The sequence below is a fragment of the Athene cunicularia genome (genome assembly GCF_003259725.1).
Source record: "Athene cunicularia isolate RWA chromosome Z unlocalized genomic scaffold, athCun1 chrZ_part1, whole genome shotgun sequence".
Classification (NCBI taxonomy): Eukaryota; Metazoa; Chordata; class Aves; order Strigiformes; family Strigidae; genus Athene; species Athene cunicularia.
In genome coordinates, this window is record NW_020799142.1 from 11,674,751 (window position 1) to 11,697,232 (window position 22,482).

Here is a 22,482-nt window from a genome sequence, read left to right on the forward strand (position 1 = left end):
GGGTCTGGTGTGAAGAGGATGAAGGAAGGCTCAGGAGGATTTTAGAAAGCTGATGAGCCCATCAGCTGTGCTTCTCTACAACGGTGGTGGTGTAGCACAGATGGACAGACCTCACTCACCATGTCTGAACACAACTGCTCCAGCAGCTGGGAGATGAAAACTCTTCCCTGTTATGACACATAAGGGAATATGTGTCCAGCTTACTGGGCCAGACTAGAAACCTGAAATCCAAGTGGACACAGCATGGAAGTCATAGTGAGAAGCAGAAGGAGGCGGTAAGAAAAATCTAGTTTTGAGCTATTATGACAGGAAGAACAAAACCAGTTTTCAGTGTCTTCAAGAATTATAAAAGATTTGAGTCAATGTCCTAGCAGAAAATAACAAACTGACAGCACACATGCGGACAGGATTGGGTGTGAAATGTCTGTGTGGAACAAAGCCAGCACTGTTTTTTGTCCCTGGATGTCAGTGGCTTCATATCTGTATTTATGGAGCTGAAACACTGAAATGTGTTTTTGTAATGGCAGACTAGAGAACTTATATAACTAGGGAGAGGTCTTTCAGCTACTGCTATGCAGCATACAAATTGTATACAAAACCAGGACATCATTTGGAAGTATATTGGAAGGAAATGGTTGACTTACATGTCTTTCATTCTGATTTTCAAAATATAAAGCACCATCTCATTGCACTGTAGAGGAATATGTCACCGCAACCTTGAAATGGACAATGATGGGAATAATTCAAGCTTTTTGCATAGACAGGGCCAGGGCAGCCCATTCTTATTCACTAATACCAGCTGAAGTAGGAGTGATGCTCAGTTCTGCATGGAGTTTTATTTAATAACACCAGGTAGTGCAGAAAAATATGTTTACAAATATATGAGAGTGATTTAGAAGTTGAAAAATAAAAAAGATTAGTCATCTGTTATTGTGGATTCAAATAAGTCCTGAAAGCTTCCTTAGTACTATTGCTATTGATTTATTTTATTTTATTTTGCTATGCCCAAGTCAACCTAGTGCCAAGCCATGAAACTGGCAAAGGAAAAGCTAGCAGGAAAGTTGGTACAGATTTGTTTGTTTTGCCTCTTCCTCCAACCTGTAAATTTTGCCTTATGGAGCTAGTCTTGCTAGAGAGTACTACACCAAGGCAGAAAATCTGCTGTACATCCCGGGTCTTATATCCATTTGAGGGATGATTTGGGGGAATTTTTTGTCGTTATTTAGTATTACGCTGTCAGACTCCCTTTGAATTGTGGGCTTTAGTTCCAAGCTCTCATGTTAGTCACAGTCTCCAGACCAGCCCAGTCATCACAATTGGCTTTAAGCCCCATCACTGGACTTTGATACCCACTTGCCCACTTGATGCCCACATTGTCCCACCACTGCCTGGTCAGGCTGTTGTCCCACAGGGTAACTTCAGTCTTTAGTTAGCACTGAGGACATCAGGGATGAGATGGTCTGGGCATCAGTCTGCACAGACCTCAGCATGGGCCAGCACAGGGCAGCCCTTCTTCTTCTGTGCTCTGGAGAGCAAATTCATGGAAAGATAAGGCCAGCATGGCTAGTACCAGGATTACCCTTTTGTTTCTGATAGGTACTGAGAAGTTTTGCTGACTGCCCTTTAGAAAAACATTACAGTTCAGAGAGTTTGTTTGATGGAGCAGTTATGGCTCTCCTCATTACTTCCTCTTCTCCTTCAAAGACCTCTGCCTTCTGCCAAGTGCTTGGTGCCCTCTGGAAACAATGCTGACTGCTTCTCAGGGGTATCCTCCTGCCTCTGCAGCTGCTGTTATCTCTGGTACCTGGGTGGTGCTGGATTGCCGTCTGTGGCAGTTGGTCAGATGGGTCCTTGATCCCATGGTCAGGAGCCAGATTTCTTCACACTTGATGAAGACGTGCTTTATTCTAATCACCTGGAAAGTGACCCTCCCCTCTGCTCAGTGGAAGTGGGACGCTGAGTGGCCATAGGTTTGCATCTTCCTTGGGCGTGACAGAGATTTCACCACTTCTGCTCTACGGAAGCCTCTGCCTTTGCTAGCAGATACTCTGACTTTATTTCCCTCAGCTACTAATACAATTTCCCTAAATGAACTACTGTCTGCTCAAGAAATATTTAGGTTCTGATTACCTTTTATGTATTTTTTTAACAAATACTGCAACCTTAAAAACTTTATTTTTATATCTTTCAATTGCTTTTGCTGTTCTTTAAACTCTTATTCCTAAGACTTTTTTTATCCCCAAAGCTTCCCAGAAAATATTTCTCCAGCCTTTTTCTTTTAACTGAGATATTTGGTTGCATCATATGACAGTGCACTGATTACATACCATAAGGTTTAAAGTTAGCTTTATAGAACATTGTTTTGTTTTTGTTTTTTTTTTATTTGGGGAGTACTTTGTATATTTTTATTGTTGAATGTATTCTAAATTACTTTCTTAAATATGTGAAGTGCTTAGAGGAAGAAACATATGAGAAGACAGTTACAAACTAGCGATAGATTCTCTACTCCTTTGAGCATTGTATAATCATTTATACTTGAGCAAAGCAAGTGTGGGTGCTATTAAAATACTGACAGTATCTTCTAAGTGTTTAATGTAAGGTTTAAATTATGCTGTGAGATAACCACGCACTGGCGAATAGTTCCAGAATCAGCTCAATCTCACACCGGCAAAAGAAGGTCAGATCAAAGACTGGTTTTCCTGCATTGTCAAGAGCATTTAAACACCTCCCCTTCATTGAACTAACCTTGCAACATGAAGCTTAACAAAAATTTGTCTACAATACATTTGTCAAATGAAATATGACTTTGTTTATGCTTGTGTTTCAAAATTTATGCACATGCAGTAGTTTTATGACTTTGAAAAGTATTTTTGCTTTAATGCAAAAATTTAGGTTTTAGTGCAATAATTTAATGTTGTGTGTTTTTACAGCTTTTATTTTCTTTTGTTCTTTTTGGTTTTAGTTTAAAAGATCTTATCCAAAGTGAAGATGTGAAACCCAAGCTGCAGTACATCATGACTAACCCTTCCTTTTCTATGGTAACTGTTCAAAGTGAAGACAGTGGGATAACCTGGGAAACCAGCTCGAGTAGATGTTCTACTCCCTGGGCCTCAGAAACTAGTACAACTTCTGATCTTTACAGTATGGAAAGTTCACCAGTAGGTTCTCCTCCAGGAAAAGTAATCTTTATTATGGATGAAGGTAAGATTGTTCGGAAAAGGAAGTGCAAAGCTTCAAATAGGGTGCCAATAGCTACAAGCCTGAAGGGACGCCAGAGCAATAAGAAACGTGACTCTTCTGGAATGCAGAGGCAAGAAACAAGAACTGTTCTAGGAGATGTGCAAGCCTCCGTGTTGAATGTTGAGCAGGTGGAAGCACAAGACACAGATGAGGAAATGTTGGATGACAAAGAAGATCTAGAGAACATCACAGAAGAGCCAGTAAAACGTGCTCCGATAAGATCAATATTTAGAGAGAGCAGACTGAGGAAAGTAGGACCGATCCTTGGAGGACCAGTACAAGCCAGAATCCAGCTGTTCAACTCAATTTTTGGCAGGATGGGGCCAGCCCCTGAAACACTGGAGAAAACCAGTATCCAGAGAAGTAGCTCAGTTTCAGGGGATTCTGAACAGTTCCTTGATACATCAGTAAAAGAAAGACTGCAGAAGTTCAGTTCACTTTCAGAAGCAACACATCCAAAACCTTACCAGAGAGCAAGAAGTAGATATCTTGAAACACCATCGGAGAGAAGAAGGGAGCAAAGGCAACAACCCACAGCACATGCAGATCAAAGTTATTCTTCACCAACAACACCCTTTGAAAAATGGCTTGCTAGTAAAGATGATGTTTCATCTGAAAATACTAAACCCATTAAAATGAAAGATAAACATAGCAGATTTTTAAGCTTTGGTGCAGAAACAACTCTTCAACATGAAGAAGGAAAAGACAGACAATCACTTTCAGAGACTCCAGATGAGGTATTGGGACATTCACTGAAATCCTGGCCTCCTGAAGAAGCCACGAAGGAACAGAGTTATTCACCTGCATCCAAAGCATCAATAACAGAGCAAACAGTGTCCATTTCATTAGAGTCTGATGATAAATCAGAGAAACAAGTGCCACTTCCCTCAGCTGAAAATGCAAACAAGAAACCAGACAACTCCCTGATGACAGCATCAGATCATCTGGAGGAACCAAAGGAGCAGGAAATTCAGCCTGCTTCTGCACCACAGTCTGTTTCAGGAGATTTTGTTAATGAATTAGACAGACAAAGTGCTCAGCCTATTTTGCCTACAACATCCATGTCTGAGCATCCTGAGGGGAAAGCACAGAAGTCAACAATTCAGTCTTCCTTACCTAGTGCTCCATCAGCTGAATCCAAATATTCCACTCTATCTGAAATAAGACAGGAAGATATTATTCTTAAGTCATCAGAAAGTGCACAATCTGAGTCTGAGCACGTGCTTTTACCACATTCTGTAGATGAAACAGAGAAGCAAGAAACTGAGTGTCACTCGTCAATAACTGCACTGTCAGAAACTGAGCCTTCATGTCTATTGTATTCTGCTGAAAAAAGGGAGGGTCAAAAGACACCACCACTGGAAACCCAAACTGTTCACTTAGAGAAGCAAACAAAGTCTGAACAAGACTTTTCCTCCTCCCTTCAGGAAACAGAGGAGCAAGGAGTTAAACTAAATTCACCTATTCCTGAAAAGATAGATTCTAAATATTTCAGCATTGCATATCCTGTTCATACAGAAACAGAAGAAACTCAGAGAACTTCAGCTATAAATAAAGCAGTAGATTTGTATCACCCTGATTCTTCCATTGAAAAAAACAAACAAGCAGAGAGTGCACAAATGGAGATGGAGCAATCAGATTTCTCATATTCCAGCAAAGAAATTGGGGAATCAGAGAGAACACAAATGGAGATGGAGCATCCAGACTTTTCTTTTTCCAGGGAAGAAATGGAGGAATCTGAAAGTGCACAGCTAGAGAGAGAGCATCCAGATTTCTCATATTCCAGGGAAGAAAGAGAGGAATCGGAGAGCGCAAAACCGGAGACAGAAGATCCAGAACTACTTTTTGCTGTTAAAGAAACAGTGGAATCAGAGAAAGCACAGCTGGAGATGGAGCATCTCTATTTCTCATATTCCAAGGGAGAAACAGAAGAATTAGGACGTGCCCAACTGGATACAAGGCATTTATATTCCATGGAGGAAATGGAGAATGCACAATTGGAGACAGAGCATCCAGAATTTTTCTCAAAGAAAGAAACAGAAGAATCAGAGAGTACACAGATGGAGATGGAGCATCCAGACTTTTCTTTTTCCAGGGAAGAAATGGAGGAATCTGAAAGTGCACAGCTGGAGGCAGAACATCCAGATTTCTCATATTCCAGAGAAGAAATGGAGGAATCTGAAAGTACACAGCAGGAGATAGGTCATCCAGACTTTTCTTTATCCAGGGAAGAAGGGGAGGAATTAGAAAGCACACAGCTGGAAATAGAACATCAGGAGTTTTTATCTTCCAGGGAAAAAACAGAAAACCAAAAATCTGTTCCTTTTGAACTGGAACAACCAGAGTCTTATTCCCCTGAAGAAGCAGAGCAAGAAGAAACAGCACAGCTTGTGCTGGTGCCTTCAGATTTACCATATTTGATGAAAGAAGCAGAAAAAGAAAGCACTACAAAACTCCAGTTGGTACATCCAGATATATTTGATTCCACCAGAGGAGCTGAGACACAGCAAGCAGGGTACTTGGAAACAGCATGTTCAGGTTTACCATATCCCATGAATAAAACAAACCAACAAGAATTGGCACAGGCAGATTTGGACAATTCTCTTACACCATATTTTGGTGACAAAGGAGAACAGCTGCATCCTGTACAGCAGGATTCCCAGCCTGGAGGTAAGCCGTGTTCCTGTGCCAAGGGAATGCAAGGAGAAACTTCTCAACCGCAGTCAGACCATGCAGTTTTGTCATATTCTACTGAAAAAGAACAGCAGCATAAAACCTCACAGCTGAGGGCAGAACAGCTGGAGACTTCATACTCCACTGGCAAAACAGAACAGGAAACATTGCAACCAAAGCCGGAACAAGGAGATTCACCATATTCCCAGGGAGAAACAGCACAAGAAATTGTACAAAGAGATTTGGAAGTTTCAGAGTCATCATATTTTATTAGTGAAGCAGAGCAACGTGCAAATGTACAACTAGTTTCAGAAAATAGGGACTTCTCATTTGCCACTAGAGAAGTAATGCAAAAGGGAGTGGAATCAGAATCTTTAGGATCTTCACAGTCGACTGACAGAACAAAGCCCTGGAAAATGGTACAAATGGAGCAGGAGGAGTTGCTTTCCTTCTGTTCCACTGCTGGTAGTCAGCAACAGGAAACACCACCACTGGATGTGGCCCTGCCAGATATATCATATTCCTCTGGCAGAATGGAAGAACAAGATATAGTACGAAGAGAGCTGGAACAGCAGAAAACAGTCCAACAAAAAGTTATGGAAATGGAATATTCAGATTTGTCAGAAACCTGGGGGAAAGAACAGCTGCAGGTCATAGACCAAATTAATTTGGCGCAGCAAGAAATAGCTCAGCCAGAAATAGTGCATCCGTCTGTGCCATATTCTTTACGTGAACAAATGGAAGAAGAAATACAAGCAGAGACGACATACCCAGAACAGACGTTTTATGTAAGTACAGAAACGCAGGAGGAAATTACACAACACAAATCAGAGCAACCATTTTTTTCATATTTTACTGGCAAAACAGAGAAACCAGAAATAGTACATCCAGAACTAGAACAAACATCTTTGCCATCTTCCAGTGGAAAAGAAGATCCACTGGAAATGGAAATAAGTTCAGAGTATCCAGATCTGTCATATTTCATTCATGAAGCTGAACAACAGAAGAAGTTGAAACATCCAACCTTACCATTTTGTTTGAAGCAACAAGAAACTTCACCACTGGTGATGGAATGTCCAGATTTTTCAGGCAACAGTGGTGAAGCAAAACCAGACAACATCATAGAGCAGGATTCAGGACATCCAGAGCTCTCATACACCATGGGAGAAACACAACAACAATCAGAACATTTGGATTCACAAGGAAGCCTTGGTGAAGCAGCACAAGATGAAAGTATGGAAGTGGAATCTAAATACCCAAATCTGTCGTGTTTTTATGGCAATAGAAACAAGCAAGAAACTTCACAACTGGATTCAAAATATCCAGATTTATCACTTTCCTTTGGTAAAGCCAAAGAGCAAGCTGCTCAAGAGTTTGAACCTAAACAACAAGAATTGCCTAAAGTGGCCAGAAAAAGAGCTTCCCCAGCAACTGCACAAACAGAACATCCAGATTTGACATATTCCCCTGGCAAAGCAAATGAGTCAGAAATTGCAACATGGGAAATGAAGCATCCTGACTGGTCACATTCCACTGATGAGACAAAACAACAAGAAGTAGTACTGTTGGATCAGAAACACAGAAAAATTTCTACTGGCAGAGAAAAGCAGCAGCAAACCACAAAACTACAGCTAGAGCAAGAAAAGTTATCACACTTTCCTGGTAAAACAGAGCAATTAAAACATGCCCAGGAGGACTTGGACCAACCAGATTTGTCATTTTCCATTGACAGGCCAGATGATGAAATGGCCCCACAAGAGGCAGAGAACCCTGATGCGACATATCATCTGGACAACGCAGAGGTTCAGCAAAGAGTACAACAAGAAACAGAGCAAACTTATTTCTTAGGAAAAGCAGAACAGAAGAGAGTTTGGCCAGAAGTGGAAATTCCCCATTTGGCCCATTCTGTGGATACAGGAGAAGTAGCAGAAGAAATGGCAGAAGCAGGGCAGGGACATCCTGACTTGTCTTATTCTGTTTTAAAAGCAGGAGGATTGCAAACTGCACAGCTGAAACCTGAACACTCTGGTCTAGCATGTTCCCTAAACAAAGTGCAGAAAATGACCCAGCTGGGGTTGGAACAGACAGATGCATTGTACATTCATGACAAAACAGAGGAACTCCCACCTTCTCAGCTGGAGCTGAGCCATGCAGACTTGGCATCCCCTCCCAACAAAGTGGGGCAGCGAGGGATGGAGCACACAGCCGTGGGATGCCCTGATGAGGGACAGTCTGTCAGCAGAGAAGAGCATCCACAAGCTGCGAAAGAGAAACTAGCAGCTCCATCTAATAGTGGCAAAACAGAGCAAAGAAAAATGGCAAAACCAGAGCCAAAGCATCATGATTTATCATATTCTATTGATAAAACACAAACACAAGAAGCTACACAACCGGTGTTAGGAAAACCAGATCTATCATCTTGGCCTGGCAAGACAGAGCAAGAGAAGCCAGACTGCTTGCATTCTTTCAAAAAACCCGCACAAGGTGAGAAAGCACAGCCAGAATTGGGGCATTTGCAGTTATCTTATTCTGTTAGTGAAGCAGAACAAGAAACTGCACATGCAAAATCAAACTGTTCAGATTTATCTGCTGGCAGATTAGAACACCATAAAATCATACAACCAGAGGTAGAAATAATGGATTTATCATGTTCAATTGGTGAAATACAGCAATCTCAAATTGCTGAAGAGGATTTGGAGTATCCAGATTTGTTGCATTCTGCCAGCACAGTACAGCAGCAAGAAAAGTTTCAACCAGAACAAGAACAGCGAGGTAATTTTTCATCATCTCTCAGGAAAGAAGAGCAGTGGGAAGGTGTAGAAATGCAGGCAGAACACCCTGAGCTCCAGTGCTCTATGGGGAAAACAGGACTGCAAAAATCCCAAGCAAAATCAGAATATGCAGATTTGTCATTCTCTGTTGGCACAGGAGAACCTTGTACAAGACATCCAGAGTTGAAAGAACATGACTTGTTCCATTCTTCTGTCAAAACAAAGCCATCATGGGCTGCCCCACTGGAGTCTGAACATCCAGACATCTCGGATGCCCTGGGCAAAGTACGGCACCCTGATTTGTTATCTCCTGTTAGTGAAGAAAAGCGAAGTGCACGACTGGAGGTCAAACAGGAGAGGGGAAGCTATACATTATACCCAGAGGAAAGAGTACAACTGAAATTGGAACAGCCAATGTTTTCAAGTTCTCATGGCACAGCAGAGCAACTAAATAGGGCCCCACTGGAAGGGGAATTCCCGGACTTTTATTCCTCTGGGAAAAAAGATCAGCAAGAAATGGTGAAACAAGAGTTGGAGCATTCAGATTTATCATATTCTACTGATAAAACACAGCGCCAAGAAACTTTGCGACCTGGATTAGGACAAACAGATTTATCATCTTACCCTGGGAAGACAGAGCAACCACAAACTGTTCAAGGGGAAGCGGAGAATCAAGACTTGCTCCATTTCACTAGCAAAACAGAACAACGAGGAACAGCACAAACAGAGGTTGAGTGTCCAGATATGTCATATTCCAGCGACAAATTAGAGCAGCCACCAGCTACACAATGGAAATCAGAGCAGCTTGTAACACCTCATCCTACTGGAAAAACAGAGCAACGAATGACACATCCAGAGCAGGAACTTCCCAGTTTATCATATTCCATTTGCAAAACACTGTCACAAGAAGCAAGACAAATGGACTTAGAGCAACAAGATTTAACATATGCCCTTGGTAATACGGATGAAATGCAAACTGTGCAATGTGAACTGAAACATGCAGGTTTGTTGCATTCTTCTGGTAAAAGAGAACAAGAAATGGTATTGCCAGAGTTGCGACATCTGCAGCAGTCTTACCCTGTTAGAGAAACAGAAGAGGAAGCTCCCCATCAAAAATCAGACTATCCAGATTTGTCATATTCTATTGGTCGACAAGAGCACCATGAAATTGAACAACTGAAGGTAGAAGAAATTAATTTATTATATCCATCTGGCAAATCAGACCGCTCACAACCAGCCCAAGAAATACTGCAACAGCCAGAGCTTTTGGAGTCCTTCAGCAAACTAGAAGAAAAGGGAATGGCCTACCCTGGCTTTTTGCCCTCCCTTGGTGAAGAAAAACAGAAACCAGCTTCACAATTAGACCCAGTGCAACCAGGTTTATCACACTCACTTCCCAAAACAGAAAACCAGGAAACTGCACAAGCAGAGTTTGTGCCTTCTGATTTTTCATATTCCACAGGAAGAACAGAACATTTGCAATCAGAACGACTAAAATCAAAATGTCCAGATTTGTCATATTCTCTTGGCAAAGCAGAGACTCATGGAATTAAACGACCAGATTTATTGTACTCCTATACCAAAGCAGAGCAATCACAGACTGCCCAGCTGGAGCATCCAGAGACATCATATTTCACAGGTGAAATGGAGTGGAAGGATGGGGCCCAATGTGAACGGAAATGCAGTAATTTGCAGTACTCTGTTGTTGAAACAGAGCAACCAGAAACACCATCTGTATCACGTATGTTTGACAGAACCAAGGAGCTGGGAACTTCACAACTGGACTTTGAACAATCAGATTTAGTAAGTCCTACTGACAAAGGACAAAAGCATGAAACAGCCCCACTGAGAGCAGGGCATTCAGAGGAGCAAGACAGTGGGCCTACTTCATCTCTAACTGCTCAGTTGGAAACTGAACAACCACATTTATCCTCTTCCACTGAGGAAGTAGAGATACAAAAAATGCAACTGTATTCATCTCTCCCTGAACCAACAGTGTCTGTAGCTTTGGGTGTTTCACATTCTGTCTCTGAAGCAAAACCAGAAGGAAGTACGAAGTCCTCACCTGTAACTGGAGATCTGTCCCCCAAGCACTTAGATTTATCTTACACCCACTGTAAAACAGAGCAGTCAGAAGCTGCCCAACCTGAGTCAGGTTTCTTCTTTGCAAGAAAAGAAGCAGAGGATAAAAAAAATCATCTACATTTGCCTGTGGCTGCACAGTCAGAGGCTGAACACATAATTTTGCCTGAAACAGAGAGAGAACAGGCTCCACATTACTTCCACACAGCTACGCAATTAGAATCTGAACAATTAAATTTATCATATTCTACAGATAAAGCAGAATCTCTAGAAAATGAAGATTATTTAACTTTACCTTCAAAACTGGAGTCTGAACCATCAGTTCGGTTTTATTCAGTTGATGAAACATATCAGCAAGAAATTCCACCTTATTCAAAACCAGCCTCAGAGTATTTGTTTCCCACACAGTCCCTTGCTGAACAAGAAAAGCAAAACATGCAGCCACTTATTCCCAAGTCTACACAACCCAAGTGCAAACATGTAATTCCACCATATGATGAAAAGGAATTGCAAAAAGTTCAACTCTGTTCACCTAAAACAACAAGTTTGAAGACAGTGCAGTCAGAAGGTACGCCTCTAACGCACACACAAGACCAAGATGAGCAAGAATCTCCAGATCATTTGTTGGACACAAACTATTTGCCATCAGAGCAGTTAAGAAGTACCCCCAAATTCACTACTGAGCAGGATAAGCAAGAAATGCAACCTAATGTTCAGGCAGTGCCAAGGTCGGTGACCACAGAGTCAGAAGTGACTGCTGTAGCAGACCAGCAAGCAGGGTCATCAGATTCATTTGTTCCTTTTTATACATTACCTGAAAAATTAGTATCAGTGGCTTTCACTAACAATGAAGAGAAACAAAATATGCCATCATCTTTATCTGATGTAGTAGGCATGCCTGGGAAGCAATCTGACATAGTTTCAGGCATTTATACTGAAGGACAGGATAGACGTGAAATGCATCAATATTTTGCAGACCAGAAGCATACATCCTTAGAGCATCTGGGAGCTGCTTCATCGGATCTTCTCAATGAAACGGTGCTACAAAAACCTCAGCATTATTCTGGTGAATGGGGCAGCCTTTCTTCAGGAGAGATGAAGTCTACTAGCTCTAGTTCTGATGAAAAGCAGAATCCAGATATTCCATCTTTGGGGCTAGCTAGCTGGCTGGCAGAAGAGGTGAAAACTCATTCAATCAGTCCAATAAGAGCTGCAGAAGTAGACAGGCAAGGAATTCAGGTTTCTCCAGATAAAGCTTCTCATTTTGAATCAAAACAATTCCCAGCTGAATGTTGCACAGAACTTACAGTTCATGGCACTACAAAGAATAAAGTACATACGTTTACAGTTTCTGATTCAATGTCAAGCAAAGTTTCCCACAGAAGGTCCTCAGATACTAGTCACAGAATGCAAAGGTATGATTTACCATCTCTGGTAGGAGATAACCCAGGTCCAAACAAAGCTTCAGAGTGTGAAACTGCAAAAATTGAAGTAATGCAACATCCAGAGGTGGACAAAGTGTCTAAAGTGCCTGAACATTACCTGAGAGGAGAAGAGGAAGAAATGGAACATGTGAGCACTGTAGAAGACAGTCAGCATGCTCCAGAGACTACTGAACAAAAAGATCTTTTTAATATAATATCAGAAGGTTATGAGATACTCAATATTCATGCTCCTACACATATTTCTTCTGTTGATCAAGAAGAAAGTGAACACATGCCAGATAAACTGGAATACTTGGAAACAAACCCTTCATTTAAAAGAAAATTAGCTGATGATGGCCATAGACCCCTAGCTTCTGGGACAGCCACAGAAATTTCAGAAGGCTCGGTGTTGGGAAAGCCTGCAAGCCATGAACTAAAATATTTGGTCAAAAATGATCATGTTGAGGAAACTGGAGGAACACAAGAAAAAAATCCTGTGTTACCGGAAAACAATAATAGTGCAGTTTTGGATCCTAGTAATGGTATGGCCGATATGGATTATTTCGAAAAATATACATTAATTGATGACAAAACCCCAATTAAGCCACATTTTGAAAGACCAAGTTCATTGTTTAATGTGACAGAAGATCCCAATGAACCTGTGGAAGAAGCCGTGTCTTTTAAAGAAAGCACTGAGGTAGATACTTTGGAAGAGGATTTTTCATTACTTGAGGATCTGGATGAAGTCTTTTATGGTACTGCGAAAGGAGAAAACAAAATGCAGTCCTATGCAGATGCTCCAAAACCTTTACATCTGCAGAAATCAATTGATATTAGCAGTAAAAAGGTTACAAATGTAGAAGATGAACGGAAATCACCAGGGACCCCGCTCTTTGATTCGGAAGAAGGCGTGCTGGAACGATCTCTGTTGTTCCCTACCACTGTTGCTGCAGTTAATCCAGAGCTCCTAGAGGAGCCACCTGCTCTGTCGTTTCTGTACAAGGACCTCTACGCAGAAGCAGTAGGAGAAAAGACAAAGGATGAGACACCCTCTGATGAGGAAAGTGGTAATTCTAATGCATCTTTCCCTAGTAGAAATTCAGACACAGATGATGGAACAGGAATATATTTTGAAAAATACATTCTTAAAGATGAAATTCCAAGTAAGGCCATAAGGCCTCAAAAGGATCAGATACCAGAGGATGAGTCTTTTAGTGGAGGAATTTCAGTTCAGAGTTCAGAGGACAAACACAAGCAGGGGTCTGGTGATGTCCAGTGTGTCAGGACTGAGGTTCTGCCAGAAAGGAGTGTTGTGAAGAGTGAGAAAGCCCAGATTGACAGTGACATTCAAGCAACAATTTGTAAACCAACGCATGCTATTCCTTTTGGAAGCAGAGTAATTCTTTCAGGTACGAGAACTGATGCCACTGAACAAAGAGAAGAAGAAAATGTACCTGTAGAAACAACTGAGGAGTTGCCAGAGCAATCAAGTCAATTAGTGGATTATCGGGGAGCTGCATATCAAGAAGCTGGTAGTAAGCAGGAAGAACAGCATGATGCAACAGCAGTTCCTCAAATGGAAAAGTACATCCCATATGTCAGGACTCCTGTTGAAGACAGTGAAGATGTTCTGTATACTCAGGAAAATCTTCCCTGTATCCCTAGCATTCAGCAAATAGAGAAGCCAGACTGGCAAAAAGAGAAGAACCCTGATGTTTATGAAGATCTTGCTGAATCAATGGACTACGATGTGATTACACAAGAAGAACTTTTGCAAGATGAAATATCATCTCAATTAACACATGAGGAGCTATTATTTGAAGACAGAGACTCTTCTGAGCATGCTGGTGATAGTTATGAATTTGTTAGTGAGACAGAGCAAAGAATGCCTGTTGAGCTTGAAGATTCAGGCTTTGTGCTGATGTATCCTGAAAAATCGGCAACAAACATTCCTCAAGTTGAGAGCCCACAAAGAGAACTGAAGAAAGTGCCAGCAGACACATATTGTTACCACTGCAAACGCCCAATATCTGCTATTGACAAGCTTTTTGGAGAACATAAAGACCATGAAGTCACAACACTAGATGATGCTGCAACCAAGATGAAGGTAAGAATTAATTTGGGTTAGGGAAGGAGCTACGGAGGGTAATTTCTCCAGACATGTTTTGTCAAGGGAGAGGTTTCAGAGAGCACTCCAGAGTCTAAGTCACAGTATCTATAAAATAAAAACTATTCCTAAACACCTGTTAGAGATCTTGAAGGGAGACTATCTTATTAAGATACTCTCTAGAGTCCTAGGCTTTCTAAGATGGTATTTTATTTATTCAGAAGTTTGAATGACCTTGTTTATATGTACCTGTTACCAGATTTTCCATCTTTTAGCCTTCTCATGTGTGTGAGTTTATTCTGGTTTGTTTGTGTAGAGTGAGAAATGGGAAGAGTGTTGTTTCTATAAAATAAAATTTTAGTAACAGCAGCTCATTTCACTTGACAAGGTACAGAATCCTCCATACGTGGAGACCAGTATCATCATAGAGTGTTCCCTGTACCAGTTACATGTGTTGGTTGCTCAGAGATGTTAGACGAGTTACACAGTTTACACTACACTGTTTTTCTGAAACCATCCTCATTTTCTGTTCAGTTCATGTTTATCTGTGCCAACAGTGTTTTAGCTCTAGCACTGGGAAGAGTTTAGCAAGTCCTACTTCCCACTATCTCTAAGCTGTGCCACTGTAAAAGATAGATAAAAATGCCCTCCATTTCAGTAGCCTAGTCCTGTTGATACTAGTGAAAATACTTTCATTTCTGTGGAAGCTGTTCTTCATTAAATTGTAGTTCTGCTTGTGATGTCTCACTTTTCCCATACCAGATTTGTTCATGTACAAGTATACAGATGTTCTTTTCTGGGTTACCAGCTATTTAGTCTCACCCCAGTATCTGAAAGGGGAGGTCTCTTTCCTGGCACATATTTGGTTGATGGTAATTCAGATTTTGTGTAATTTCACTGAAATTCCAGAAGGCCTTGTTTTGATCGTATTTATGTAATCTTTGTGTTAACTCATATGCAAAAGAGATAAATTAAAAGTCGGAGGAGTCAATGTGGTAATTTCCGATATCTATTTACAAACTCTTTCCATGATGTGCAGATATATGACAGCAGAGTTGCTTTTTATATAGGGCCATTCCTGCTTGGCTTAGAAGTGACAATTAGCCAGTAATAAAGTCACAGATCCCAGACATCCTTGCATGTACCTGCATTGCAGCAAGCCAAGTTAAACAGCAAATAAAGATCCTGTGATATCACTCCCTGGCTGTGGAACATGGTCATGAAGCCAGTATTAAATCTTGGCGTCACATGATTTGTAGCACTCAGGGCTCAGGTTACCCTGAGATGGCATTTGTATGTTTCTTGTTACTTCTGTATAATCACTGAGAAAACATTAAGACAGCAGAATGCTTATTGCCTGAACTTTAACTACAGAAACACAGCTTCACAGTAAATGAAGTGAGCAATGGAAGACATCCATCAGATTTTATACGTTATCTTGAGAAACAGAAATTTGCCTCCAAATCTTGATGATTTACCCTAAATATTTATAAAGTGAGCTTTCAATGGTACAGTCCAATGTGACATTTATAATTAATGGAAAGTCATATGCTAGATTTCAACAGATCTAGCTGTAAAAGTTTACCATAATAGGAAGCTGTTACCAAAAGAAGTTAACCTTCCTTTTAGATTTATGCTAGCTAATTAGAACTAAGATTGCACCAGAGCAGATGTCCAGCTTGCTTTCACAAAAGGTCAGGAAGGACTAATAAAAAGTTCTGAGTCATCTCTGATGCCTGTTGTCCCTTGGACTGCTTTTGTTTCTACAACTAGTTCAATCAGTGGTTTTGATGAATTCTTGTTTATAGGAAATATCTTTAAAATTCTATTTTAAAAAATCATGACACTACATAATATATTAGCCTCATAATTAACTGCTTTATATTGCTTTTTATGGGTTTGTTTCTGTGATCTCTTGAGAACCCTCATGAGGTTTTGAGTACCCTCTGTCTTTAGCAAAGCTGCACTGGAATTCATAACGTTCAACAACTTGTAGAGACACTCAGCACCTTGTTGAACTGATCTCACTTTTTCTGGTTCGAAAACAGTTTTGTGGCTGTTCCAGTTGCTATTTCTGCAGTTGTCTTTGTAACCAGGATGATACTTGAACTTAATTTAGCAATTGTTCCAATGGTGGATCATGGCAAAACAAAAAAAATAATTCACCTAATATAAGTTGCATGTAAAAACTTTATAGAAGAAGATGCTTGTTACTGAAATATTTTAAATTTCAGGATCAGTTAAGTGAATTGCTAATAGCACTGGAAGAAAAGTCAATGAAGATTGAAGAGTTTGTGAGTGATATTGAATCACTGTTTAACTCTGTTGAGGTAAGTCCAGTGTTTTATCACACTTGTTTTCTTTCTTTCTACAAAATTACTTCTAAGATATGCTTGCCTTGTTTTGTAGTGTCACTGCTTCCACTAAAATGGGCTGTTTCTCCAGTCCTCAAATTTACTTCCCCCACTGGAAGGTGTTAACTTTAGGGGGAAGACAAATGCTGCTTTTTTTTTTTTTTTTTTTGCACATTATTGCCAATATGTGTTACTGTCAAGCACTGGAGGAAAAAAGTTCCCGTATTTTTTTTTTAATGCTTATAAAAAGCTCACACTGTTTGTGTCCTTATTTAGAAACCTGTGTGAAGCGTATAAATGAGTTGACCATTGTCTTAAGTTCTTAATGCCCAAGCTCTTAAGCCTTAAGGGCTGTATTAATTTCAGTTGAAGGTATGGATTTCTACCTGTTTTGTTGTCAGACTTCCTGTCTCAGTGCTTAAATATAGAAGTTTAATTTTAAACAGTAAAAAAGAAATACTGCCATTGTTTTTAATGTATTTCTCTAGTGTTATTTCTCCCAGATGATCTTGCTTAGAGAAATAAAGTTCTCTTGTCAGAATGTCAGAAGGAGTCTGGTGGATGTCTCATGTATGGGTAATTAAGAATTCCTGTGTATTCATTAAATGTTGTAATTTTATTCTGCAAATCAATTTATATCTGTTTATATTCTACAGGAAAACTGTAAGAAAAATGCAGAGTTATTGGAAAAGCAGAATGAAGAGATGCTTACAAAAGTGGTAGCACAATATGATGAGAAATCGGAGAACTTTGAGGAAGTGAAAAACATGAAAATGGAGTACCTGTATGACCAGATGGTTAACTTCCAGCAAACTGTTGATTCAGCGAAGGAAACTTTGGAAACAACAGTAAAAGAAATGGAAGAACTCGATGGGTTTGTTTTCCTAAATGTAAGTGAAAATGGCATTCGTACTGTAGCTTTTGTGATACTAGTTATGAAAGCACTTATACTATACCTAGTCTGAGAATGGGTTATTTACTTTCCTTTTGGGTTTTTTTAAGATAGTTAAATCCTGCAAGATCAGCTCTTCCACTCTGGAACTGCTAGATCCCTTGCTTTCGTCATGTGAATGCTCAGAGAGAATTGAAAAGATGACGCACAGTATGAAAACATGATTTATGCCATTAAAAATGGTTCTGTTTTGTTTTGTGAAGAGAAGGCTAAGAGACAGTTAGATAATTTATCTAGAATTAATTATCCACTAAGGAGTAAGAAATGTTAGAGTGAAAGGTACTTTACTTTATGAAAAATGAAAGTGAAACAAGAAAGTGTAATTGAAAACTATCCAAAGCAGACTTGTTGTATTGTGGGGTTTTCGGTTTGGGTTTTTTTTTTTCAATGAGCTGACACAGACAGTTGTTACGCACTCCAATTATTGAGGCTATGATAAATCTTTGCTGCTGAAAAACAGTGAGTGGTTGTGTGGTGCTTAGTTGCTGGCCGGGGTTAAACCAGGACAATGGGCTAGGTTTAGGAATGTGCATGTGGTGTGCACGTTTGTAATGTCCTTCCTGGAGGTAAAAAACCATCCCCTGTCAATCTGCATGACTGGAGTTACCTAGCTCACACACTCATCAGTCATAAACTAGTTTCAGAGAGTCTTGCAGCTTAATAATTAATGCCTGGGTCCTCCAAGACTGTTCCTGTGCTGCAAGACTTGTCTGGAAGTGAGCCATGGCACTTTCTACTCTATAGAAGTGTGTCAGCAGTCTTGAAGGGGATGGGTTTTCTGGGACAATAATCTTCTCCTGTTACTGAAGTAGCACGTAGTCTGGAAGCTGCAGAGAAACTATCCTGGGATGTAAGAAATGACAAGTTCAAATTACTGTCTAAAGACTGATCATTTATGCAAAATAAAACAGCTTTCCAAATACAAGCCCACAGCCCATATACCAGCCATTAAAGAAATGGTGAAGCAATATTTGGCTTTCTCTCATGGTCCAAGCTACACATTGTCTTAGTATCCTATAACCAAGTAAATGTGGTGGCATTTTGGGATGGATGAAAAGTTTCCTGAACTTTGTGAGGTACTGGATCAGTGCTTTGGCAAAAATATAACTTGGTAATCTGAAATTCTTTCATGGGGTGTGAAAATTATTAGATTCCATGCCTCATTTCTGTTAGTGATAGGTCAGGAAATTCTCTGTACAAGAGCCAGGAATCGTTAGCTGAAGATTCATGGAGCATGGGAGAAACTCCCACTCCATGAATACAAATCTCACCCAGCTTCTAGTAATAAGGAGTTATGAAAGACATTTCAGTCAGAATTTGGATTTAAGTGTCCTTAATGTGCAGGTGATTTCTTTCTGTAAAAGCCTTGGTTTAAGAAAGTATTTGACTGTGCTCTGGTCTTTAAACCTGGACATTTAATACTGACCCCTTGGGATCTTAAAACCAGATTTAGACTCTAATAGCCTGCTGAGACAGAACTTTGAAGTGGTATATTCTTAAGGAACCAAATTCTCTGCTGTTGTGAATAAGCAGCATCCCAGATAACATCAAGTCAATCAAGCCATGTGTCTTTTATATCTCTGGAGAGTAGCAAGACTGTTAGATGAGTGGCTCTTCAATATTTTCAGGGATTTGAAATCTGTTAATACATTTCTTTTTTTTCCTCCTCTAGTCATCTAAAGAATTGAATAAAAGGTATATGAAGTATGTGTTAAGTGCACTGTAGTGAGTACTAGGCCTAGCATGCTGGATGCTTCATTTAGTATTTGCAAGTTTTGAAAACACACTGCTAATATTCATAGCTACTTTTATAAACTTTTCAAATAATGAAATTAAGAGAAGAGGTTTTATACTTGTTGCTGTAATGGACTGGTTTTGAAATGTCTCTACACAGACATTTTTAGACAGATGTTTCTTGCAGTTATTATTATATACACATAAACTAAAAAGCATTTTGACCATGCTTCCATCTCTTAGACATCACAGATATGTCCTTTTTTTTCCACTCGTCTGGTTCTGAATTACCTGGTCTCAGAAAGGTTATAATATAAAGTGTCACTCGCATGGATGGGGTTGTTGGACTATATTTCTGAATGCATTCTGGAAAAAAATGAGATTAAGCAGCTTCCAAAAGCTTACCAGGAGACTATAGACTGATGTTTTCCCATGCCTCTTCATTGGCACTGCCTGATTCAGGGTGTATCAGAGGGCTGGCGCCTCATCACAGCTGCATCCTGGCCCAACTGTATATACCAGTAAATACATACAATTGCAAACAGTTATCTGCCATGTGAAATTTCCTCAAGAGAGTAATTCTGATGAGACCAAGCTCATATTTGCCCAATAAATTTTTCAGTGTGAACTAGAAATATTCTGACAGGCTGGCTGCAGGATCCTCCTGTGCAAGCCCCAAACCTGCTTTGCCCACACCACCACTGCTGACTGTCCAGAGGGCCTGGGCATTGAGCTGTGTGTATATCAAACATACCCTTGTCAGTGCTGCTTCAGCCATCACAGCAATATACATGTTGACATAGACTGGGGTATAACAATGATATGAGGGTTCCAGTTTGCGGTCAAATTACAACCCCAGGAGAGTGGTCTGAAGAGAGTGTGCCAAACACCCCCTCATGGTTCCTATTAATCTGCAGAATTAGGACTGTAAATTTGGACTCACTTGTCAAACTGTGAGAGTTTGGCCACATATCTGCATGTAGTTTATTGCATAAGAATAGAGCAGGTATAATGGAACAAAATAGTTTTTCAAGGCTTTCTGCATACTTGCTCTTTACTTGTTTACTTACACACTAAACTTAAAGTTTTGTGCATGGGTTTTATTATTACTTTATTTGATAATACCTGACTTACTAAAAAAGGTTAAGAACAAGTCTGTATAACAATATGTTTTTCTAAAGAAAGTATATTATATATTTGTTGTGCTTTGTTAAGATTATGCATAAACTACTTCAATGACTGAGAAAAAAAGAAGGGGAGAAAGGTAAAATTCAGTTGCCTTGGAAAAAAAAATCTTTAATTTCCTTGAAGCTGCTTCTGCATCAGAGTTAAAAATATGTTGGGTTTTTTTCCTGTAATAAACTCAGCAAATATGGGCTAATTAAGTGGAATCTATCTTCCTTCTCGTGGTTGTTTTGCTTACCACAAGCAGCTGCTTTACATTACGTCTCTGAAGTCAGCTGCTATAGTTTAGCTCTAAGGTTTGTAACCTTTAAGGACACTGTGTTAGTAAGTCCAAACCCTTGTGCTTTTGGGAGTCTTGCTGTGAACTTTAAATTCTCACGTTCTCATGGTTAAGTGTATGCAGACCATATGCACTCTCACCATGCTCCTGATCCAAAATCTCAGTAAGTCTAAATGTTCTAAATAGGGAAACAGCTTCTTCTTGCATGTTTTCCTCAAGTTTATGGGAAATACGTTGAGAAATGTACATTGCATGGTCTTTGCTTATGGCCTTTGGAAAACTGTGTGATGCTACAAGGGATTTATACAGACAACTAAGTGTTTTCTTCCACAAATAGGTTACTTTCTGCAATGGATACTACCCTCTCTTTAGAAAAGCTGCCCAGTGCTTTTTCACTATTTGAGCGCTATGCGGACAGTCCAGGACAAAGTAACCAGCACTCCTTAAAACATGTGGCTGGTAAGAATCTCTGAATATTTTCTTTACAAAAGCTAACATTTTGGCAATGCTTTGGAAATTTTAGGAAGCTAAAAACAGAATCTGAGAAGTATAAATTTGCAAACCATGTAATTAGTAATCAGAGTTGAGTGTAAAATGAAGTCTAATTGTGCACAGGCATTTGGCTTATAGTAGGACACTGAGATGAGCAACAGAGGGAAAGGTACTAAAGTGGGGGATTCTTGCATCGTTTCAGGTATCTGTGCCTCAGACTAACGGAAGGTCTGTAAATGTCCCAGGGCTAAAGAAGTTACTGTTCCCTTGCAGAAGAGGTAATCACAGGGTCTCCTGAGCTCTCTTTCTCTAAGGAGGGCAGCCTCAGCATCGCTGGTGTGGGGAGGAGAGCCGCTCCTGACTGATAGATGAGGTCCCTGGGCTTGTGCCAATTGAATGGAGGCACCTGAAACCCACACGGGACATGAAAGGAAAGTAGTTAACTGTTGCTGGAAACAGCCTCTGCTTCAGAGGGCAGCAATGAAAATTGCACATGATAAAGGGGTTTATACATCTCTGTCTGATAGTTCATCTCCTGTAAAAAGTCTGTCTGCATGGGATTTCTGCTCTGCCTGTACATTACACCTATAGAAATTATCTGGATCTGGACAGCTGTCAGTAAAGAGTTTGTCAGCACCAATCTGTGGATTCATTTTCCTGATTATGTGGTCTTACTCCAGTGTTTCTTTCTCAAGAGGATTGTTTAGGGATCTTGCATCTATCTCATTGTCATGCTTTGTGACCTCCCATTCACCATCCCACGTACCACCACCATCATAGTCTCTCTCTCTGGCTTTTCAAGCAAAGCCTCTTTCTCACATGTTTGGTCCCTAAACCCTGGAGCCAGAGCATTAATTTCCCTAAGGTGCTTTGTTTCCTGGCTGGATTTTCAGGTCCCTAATGGGACATTGGAGAAATGCTGTCTTGCACAGACTTTCTGGTGTCTAATAAGAACTCAGCACACTCAGCAATGTCATTATGGGGAGACTGTCTCTCTCTTCCACACCACTACTTTTATTAGACCTAGAGGAACTGAATATCTCTGAGACTTAACATCCTTGTCAGATTTGTATGAATTTGCCTGTGGCATTCAAAGCTTCTCGGGTGAAGTTGGACAGGCACTTGTTCATGTAGTGTTATCTCTGTGTTGGTTTTCTAGAAAGTCAAATAAAAAGATATTTTTGTAAC

The 22,482-nt window shown here is 40.2% G+C and overlaps 1 protein-coding gene across 1 annotated transcript in view; it reads left to right on the forward strand.

Moving 5' to 3' along the window:
• CMYA5 (cardiomyopathy associated 5) overlaps window positions 1-22,482 on the forward strand; it is a 49,159-nt gene that overhangs the window by 5,777 nt on the left and 20,900 nt on the right. Inside the window, exons 2-7 of the mRNA XM_026865980.1 lie at window positions 2,963-9,555; window positions 9,613-14,297; window positions 16,532-16,627; window positions 17,308-17,541; window positions 19,276-19,298; window positions 21,140-21,261. Of these exons, the coding sequence (XP_026721781.1) occupies window positions 2,963-9,555; window positions 9,613-14,297; window positions 16,532-16,627; window positions 17,308-17,541; window positions 19,276-19,298; window positions 21,140-21,261 (11,753 nt within the window). The remainder of the gene's footprint in view (window positions 1-2,962; window positions 9,556-9,612; window positions 14,298-16,531; window positions 16,628-17,307; window positions 17,542-19,275; window positions 19,299-21,139; window positions 21,262-22,482) is intronic.